At 37.4% G+C, this 8,314-nt stretch overlaps 1 protein-coding gene across 1 annotated transcript in view; it reads left to right on the plus strand.

Moving 5' to 3' along the window:
- POLA1 (DNA polymerase alpha 1, catalytic subunit) overlaps nucleotides 1-5,370 on the plus strand; it is a 319,768-nt gene extending 314,398 nt beyond the window's left edge. Inside the window, exon 37 of the mRNA XM_006019568.2 lies at nucleotides 4,068-5,370. Within this exon, the coding sequence (XP_006019630.1) occupies nucleotides 4,068-4,243 (176 nt within the window). The 3' untranslated portion in view covers nucleotides 4,244-5,370. The remainder of the gene's footprint in view (nucleotides 1-4,067) is intronic.
- Nucleotides 5,371-8,314: the final 2,944 nt, after the last annotated feature.

The following is an 8,314-nucleotide window of genomic DNA, read 5'->3' on the forward strand; positions in this document are numbered from 1 at the left end:
ATTCTAAAATATTTACCAAGAGTTAGTAATTAATTTGTTTTAGAGAATGTAATACCCAAATGTCATTTTGCAAGATCAGAATTACATGCTCATGTTTATTTTTAGACTATGTATTTTAAGATACAAACTGTTTAAATCTAAACCCCAGTTATGATACAGTGTTGATTATTCTGTACATTTATGTTTATATTAAATGTTCACTGGTTCCAACAACAGTGAAATGAATACTTTCCATTGTATGCAGATATATAAAACAACAGTATGGTAGTAATACATATAAAACTATTTTCATGTGTGTTACTGAGTGCTGAAAAGCAATTGCAGTCTTTTTATAGCTTTGTTCTGAAAAGGTGCATTATTGATTAAATTCTCATTTAGAAAGAAAGTGTGAGCTTTTATATGCATCTTTAAGTTAGATGGTATGGTAACTTGAAGGTATTGACTAGCTGTGTGATATACAGCGGTCACAGTTGTCTTTTACTAAGAGGAGCACAGAGTGATGCTGGTTGTCATTCTTACTCTGCTGTGTGGCAGCGTAAATAGTCCCCTTTCTAACCAACCTGGTGGGAAAAGTCAATATCCCATCAGCAGAGGAGGTAAACACATCAGGAGCTGTGTCCTCTCTCATCTTCCCCTGCTCTGTATTACTACAGTTCTTTAAATCTGTTCTCCCCAGTTATCAGATGCACTTGTGTCATTCAAATGCATGGTATTGCTGTACTGCAGATAGGACTGCAGTCTGAATTTAGTAGTATAACATTGTATTACCAATATTTTAGGATTAAGACTCTAAATTACCTTCATTAATTTTCAGCGTAGCTCCTATTACTTCTCCTTCCTCAGTCCACTTTTCCCTTTACATAAATAATTCCATCTAAATTTCTTTGTAATGCATTTAATGTAAATTTTCAGAATGGTTACTGTGAACAATGAATGTTTAGGTCTCGTGAACAAAAACTAGAATTTCTACCAGTGGAATGAGTTGAGACTGATTTTGAGTTATATATATATATATATGGCTGTATTTTCATTTGCTGCTTAAACATTGTTTTATTGTTTGTCTGGTTGTTCTCATGATTAATGCATCCTCCTGTTCTTTTCATATGTACCAGCTGGCTCTGTACATTGATACACTTCACCTTGGTCCCTCCTGAGCTCTTCGAAACTTTAAAACAATTTTAGCCTAGCTTTGAACTTTGAATTTGAACACACATAGTTTGGTGCTTTCAGCAAAAATTCCCCTAGCTACAAAAAAGCCACATTAACATATGATGCATTTTAGTAAATTATAGGCTACTTAGTGTCTCTGGAATATTTTGGGGGTAGGGAGCACATTGGGAGGGAATAATGTACTGAGTTGCTACAGTTTGTGGTAGTTTATTTTTAATTAGGCCGTAGATATCATTAGTTTCTAGGTGCTATAGTGATTCCAACCTAATTACATTTCTAAACAGTTTTCCATCTCTTTATGGTAAATTTTAAGTTCTTTTAAGGCCAGTAATAAAAAGTAATTTTATTATTAGCTGAGTGGTAACAAAAAGTAATTCATTGTAGGTCACGGTCCTGAGAGTGCTCAAAATGTTCATGAAGGTATGACTCTAAATAGATATGTGCCTAAAATTTAGCATGATTGTAACTCTTTACAGGCTTAGAGCTGTCCTCATTAGAGTTATTTGTAAAGTACTTACAGAAGAACTCTGAACCAAGATATATACTTGTTTTAACAATCATGATCATTTGAAAAAGAAGAAAAATGTAACAGGTTGGAAACATAAATGTAAAAATCTAAGGATATGGATCAAGAAAACTGTCAACAATGCATGAGGTTAGATATATTTTTAGCTAGTGATTAGGCTGAGTCTATCTTGAAAAAAATCTGTAAAAGACATGGATGTGTTATAGCTTCTTTTTAGAATTCGGGGGGGCGGGGGGGGTCCAGCAGTTTCTCAAGGTCTTTCCCAAGGCCTCACACACTACATGAGTCCTTTAGTCACTTGGATAGGAAACAAGCTAGATCAATGGAATGTCTTTACTTAATGTGCTGCAGGGGTAGAAGCCTCTTGTTTTCTTCCCCCATACAAGTGGACTGAAAGTTGCCAGAGGTCCCTCCAAATTTGTAACTGCTGTGCATCTAGGAATGAACTCTTGAAGATGATTAATTTTTAACAACCTTGAAATGTAGCAATAACTGTTGTTTAAAAGGTAATAGCTGTTGTTTATTTTTATGTTGGATATTTACTTTGTTGTATTTTTCCAAGAGAATTAGTGCAGTGAAATGCTCAGTACAGTGCTGAAACTCTTCTAAAGGACAGCCAGGAGTGAGATGCAGGGCAATGTTGATGTGTAATAGAAACACTATGTGGGATGCTTGCAAGATGCATGCTTTCAGTAATACCTAAATCGATTGAGAGCTGCTCACACCTGAGAGATTGCCCGTCTCCCTGTGTTATACTGCCAAAACAGTTTCCATCGGCAGTGATGCTTCAGCTGAAACTCCCCTTATTTTCCCACCCCACTTATCCCTGCCAAAAACTAAGGATCTGTTCTCTGGAAAGGACCTTCCATTGTGGAAATTATTTCCTTTCTCTATATCTACTAATCCAAACTAATCTGAATCTGCCACCCTTCTGAACATGCTGCAAGGCCTATTGAATCTACCTGGGTTTTTTTTAAATAGAGAGGACATGGTTGGAATCAAATGTTGTTTTGGAAAGGGAGGTATTGTTAGACTTGATCTTTCTTCACTGAATTACTCTTTGCATGAGGCTCTGGTGGTTTTAACACTTGGTTGGGTTACATTTTAATTTTTAGTAAAGCCGTGCATATCCAAGAATAGGTCCATTAATTCTATAACACCGTAGAAGAATAAAATTCAACAAATGAAGCATCTTGACTTTGCCAGGGCAGACAAGGTTCTTTGGGTAAATCTGATATCGTTTTTGCCAACAGATTCATACAATGTTCAAATTGCCTTTTTTGTTGTTTGTTTCATCCTTCAGGGGTCTCTTCACAAGCATATGAAATAAGCACATTGGAATGGCCATATTTACTGATAACTCGGGAGAATCTTGTTATTTGTATTTTAGGGTAGAGAGGTAGAATAGTGCGCAATTCTATGTTGTTAGTCTGTACTAAGTTCCTTTCCTTCAGTCAAGGGTCTCAAAGTACTTTAGTATAAGTATTATCTCCGTTCTGTCAGTGAGAAAATGTAGGAACACTTTGACCTGCCCAAGGTATTTCAGATATGTGATGAATAAGTAAGGAATCGGAACTAAGTGTGAGATCATGGCTTCATTGAAATTGATGACAAAATCCCTATAGATAGTCTCTCTCTGAATTTGGACCTGTTACATTGCAACAAAATGTGGACCACTGTGTGACACTGCTCAGTGAGGGGGCATTCTGCAAAGTAAAAGATGGATAGGTGCTCTTATATTTGTAATCCCATGATGAACATGGGTGGGGGTGCTCAATCTCTGGTGATAAGAGTATTTTTGTTGCTAACAAGTATTTCATGCTCAGTCCCTGCAATGGCCACAAACGTTTGACCTTTCACCATTTGTTTTTAAGAGTTTTATAATACAGGTTTAGAAGGTCCAAAAAAAAGTGACTCTCCTGTCTCCAGTTCCAATCACTAGACTGCTGCTTCTTCTGTGAGGTTAAATTCTACTTTTTGTAAATAAACATTTCTGAATGAGCAAAAACGAGTACTACTATTGGTTGAATCTCCACTTGACTCTCACTTAGCAGGTTACTGGACAAGCAGTGCCTCATATTATTTACTCACAGGAGTTCCTGTGCCGATTCAGTTGCAAGAATAGCAGATGGGCTTTGATGAACAGGATTTGGTCTCAGAGTTACAAGCTGGCCTTCACTCTTAATCTTGCTGAGGATAGGTAAAAAATGAGAAGCAAATCACAAATCTGAGGGTATTGGAGCATTTGGTTTTGTGTTTTAGCTTCAATATATTTTGAAAGGTTAAAGTTTGTAATACCAGTTAACATAAAATATTTTTCTTGGTGATAATCTAATGTGTGTATATGTTCTCTCATTTGTTTTTTCTTTAGTGTGGGCAGAGAAGAACTTAGCCTTAAAGAAAATAAAGGAGGTCTACAAAAAGCTGAAGAACACAGTAGACACCTTTCTGTCCATGAGTAGCTACTCTGAAGTGAACCTTGGCAAACTCTTTCAGACCATCTGCACAGCAAAATCTGTGGGAGATGCCAGTAATGAAAGACAATAATAAAGTAAATAAAGAGGGAGAAAGGTTTGGTTTTGTTAAAATAATAACTACAGTCCCCTCTTCTTTCTCTTTATTCTTCCCATTTAAAATAATACAATTTTGATTTCACCATTCATCAAATACAGGTGTATTTTGCCCTCTCAGTGGAGAAAAAGTGAAGATAAAAACAGAATATAGTGATTTCCTAGACACCTGGTAGTTGCTTTTTCAATACATATATTTTATTGTATATTTAGACCTATGAGAGAAAAGGGGGTGGAAAGAGTGCTGCTTTAATTGAATAATTTCCAGTGAGAGTTGCTGGAATGTAAGTGATCCTAGACTTTGCTCCAGGGTATTTAGTAGAGGTGCTCTCAGGAAGAGAGGTTAGTAGAGGTCTCAGTAGGAGCACTAATGTTTTGCCTTTTCACAGTTTATCTACTTCTGAATCATAAACATACCAATTAAAAACAATGCTAAACCTAAATGCCTCCTAATGTCCTAATACTTTCTTCTGAGCAGGGGTTAGGTTGGTCTTTACTACTAAGATTTCTATATATCTATATATAAAGTAATGAGCAAGCAGTGACAGTTTTATAACCTAGAGTTAACAAAAATTAGACAACAGTCCTCTCTGTGTTAAATTTAACACAAAGACAAGTGTTGTCTTGCCATTCTTAAGATAGGTATAATATGGAGTTGACTCCAGCTAGAACCCCACGCAGTATATGCATATCTAACTTTATTCCACAAAGAAAAAAGGTTGATGTAAACTGTCAGTGAAAACGTATGTGCCTACAGGGTTCCAGCAAATGCAGCTTAGAAACAGGGGTTGCAGGACGAGGGGGGAACAAGGGTAAGTACTGCTTTGTAATAAGTACTATGGTCATATTGAAGTTTTATTGATTTTATAAGCAATTGCATTGTCTATTCAATGACAGTAAAATAAGAAACAAAAAAATATAATAAATATGGTTTCTTCTTTTGTGTGGGAGTAAAATTAAGTTTGTACTTTTATATAACGTTCTTAGGTTGCGGTTTCAGTATTTGTTAATGTAAGACTATGAGACTCTTTTAAAAACATGTAACCATATCCAATGTAAACTTTTGTAATACTTGAAAGAAAAATAAAGTTTTCTAATGAAAAAGAATTGGACTCTATCATCTCTACAAACTGGATATAACCTTGAAGTGCATGCTTCTAAATTATTACAACATTTACCAGAAGGGCTGATATCTCTGCTTTAAAATGCATGTTGGTTCAGTGGAAACTAAGGAAAACACTTGTAGGCATAAAATGGTAAGAATAACAGCACAAATATTGAGGGATTACAGGGCGGAGGGAGCAAGACGGCTTGTGTTGTATGCATTTATACCATATGTGTTTGTTTATATAAAACTGTACAGCACTCTGGGACAACAATGCTAAATGCAGATAGAGATAGATGATGATTGTGTGCGCCAGCTCATCTAAATATAAACTCATTTTCTGACATGGAGCTAAATCTAAGCTTTCTACTCACATGGGTAGTTTTTTAAATAATTGAGAATTTGCTTTTCATCATTTATTTATTTTAGGTCAGTGTTGCCTACGGGCATCTCATGTAATGCTACTAAGGCTACACTTCATTCAACATAGCTCATTGCAAAAGATACTTTCTCAGATGTACTGATTTGAAAGTAGGTCTTGCTATCTAAATGTGTTGGAGAGTTTTATCAGAGATTTTTTAAAACTGTTCAGTATATCCATTCAAACGATAATTGTGTAGACTTTACTGATATTACTGAATGAAAATTTAAAAAAAAGGTAAAACGGCTGACACTTCTAGAAATATAAGGCAGATAGCCAAACAAAATGGTTAAATGATGCCTAACTTGACCCTATAGAGGCTTTTGTATACATCTGCATAATTGCTATTTTAGAATAAAATTGGTAGATTAAGGAGCTTTTAGATTAAACAGGGGTGTTCTGAAATAATTGTACAGGGTGTAAGGATATATTTTAGGACTCCAGTAAAAGTTCTCCTTCTGCCTCGAATAAAAGAAGGATGAAACTCTGTTTTCATGATATATGAGAGAGAAAATCTTGGAACCTTCCCTCTACAGTAATTTTTAGTCAGCCCCAATCAGATGGGAAATCGGAAATGAATGCTTTTCCCGAATTAAGGCAATTTCTGCTTCTTCCCAGAAGGCTGGTCCTAGATCAGAGCTGAGCTCTTGGCAAGGAGCAAGCTGCTTTTCTCCTGACTAATAAGCCCTGGGCGCTTTGCCTCATCTTGGCCCCCTGAGGAAGGCTGGGAAATGCAAAGTCATCTATATAGAATTTAATATTAAATGGATTTAGTTAATTTAGTGCTGTACATAATTTGGGAAAGATTGAAGTTCACAGACTTGTATTGTGAAACTGATCTAGTGTGAATCTTCCCCTCCATCTCTCCTCTACCTCCCCCCACCCCTTCCCAAATACTGCTTTTTGTTGGGGAGAGGAGTGTTGATATATCAACTCAGAAGGCAGACTTCACTGACGGCATATGTGTTTTATTAAAAACAGTTCCAAACCACAAACCCATTTGGTCCTGTGCCAGCATTCCCTTTTCAGTGCAAAATACACTTTTCTCATTCCCAACTTCAGCCCATCTTCCATTCTGCATTATTTTGCTCTTCTACAGAGCACCTTAAATATTCCTTAATTGAACAGTTCGTGGTGAACTCTCCTTATAGCAGTTTAATAGATTAACTCATCTGTGCCAGCTTCAAATTTCAGATTAAAATTCCTTCATCCCGAAGGCAGCATTATCAGGTTGTTGGAGGCTGTTTTCAAACCTTGGTTTTGAATAGCAGCGGCTCTGCATTAATTTAACCACTAAGCTAATAAGTAGGTTTCGTTTTGTTATGCTAAGCTTTATTGCTTTTCTTTTGATCAGAATGGTGTTGTTGAGCAAAGCAGCAGACAAGGCATTCTTTGATGAGGGAATTAGTGCTCTATTCTTCCTCTATTATTCATAGCACAGTGGAATATGTAAGTACCTGAGGGTGTCAAAGGAGAGCAGGCTCTATTGCAAAGTGTTCGCCTTGTTTCTCTCAATAGCTGACTATGAGATGATAAACCGCTTAATACACTGCACTAATTGGATGAGAGCAAAAAGAGATGGGAATTAAGGCAAGGCAAAAGGAGAAAGTGCTACCAGCCTTCATTCACTCTTTCACCACTTTAACAGCACCAAAGGAGGCACAAGCTTTCTATAAGCAGACTAGAGGTTTTGTGCAGAGATAAAATGAACCTGTTAGTGGATTCAAGTAATACACTAATTATTGCACAGTATAAATACCACTACTGGTTTTATAACACGGAGGTAAACTTCTTTTGAGAAGGTTATAGGATTGCTTGGCAGTAGTATAGATCCTAATAAGGGACCAGAGTAATAACCCCCCTGGATTAACAAAATTGCTGCTTGCAGAAGTATGATTCTGGCTTTTACGAAGATTTCAGCAGAATGAATAAAAATGACTGAATGACATTTCTTAATGCGTAATGGCTTGATAATAATTCCCTTTTCTTTAAAGTAAAAAAAAAAAAAAAAGGAACATTTCAAACCGTACTGTTAATAATGTCCAGGGACAAACGTTATTTTTCCCATAAAATATTTTGCACCTGTGGTGTTTTTTAAAACTCTAAAATATATACGTGTGGGGATGTGTGTACATGATACATAATGCTGTCACTTAAATGCATAGTTAGCGGAGGGGAAGTGTCGTTTGTTCATAAAAGAGAAAATAAAATAAAACCAGTTTAGGCGTGTTAAAGAGAGCCTGCGTGGTTAGGAGCCTACACGCGGTGCCTGGGTGGGGGGAGAAGGGAGATAACCCTCCCGGGGGCACCTCGGAGGAGACCTCCCAGGGCAGAGCCCGGCGGAGACTCCCCGGAGAAGCAGAGCTCGCCGCCCACGGGCGCTGTCCTGCGTGGGGTTGGCGCCCGCCTCTCCCGCCCGCTCTCGAGGGGAGGGCAGGGCAGGGGCCGCTGCCTCTTGCCATGCAGCCAAGCGTCCCCCACAGACTTGGGCCGCATCGGGTCGCCCTGCATGGCAGTGAGGT

Source organism: Alligator sinensis, unplaced genomic scaffold (genome assembly GCF_000455745.1).
Source record: "Alligator sinensis unplaced genomic scaffold, ASM45574v1 scaffold348_1, whole genome shotgun sequence".
In the NCBI taxonomy this organism is placed as follows: Eukaryota; Metazoa; Chordata; order Crocodylia; family Alligatoridae; genus Alligator; species Alligator sinensis.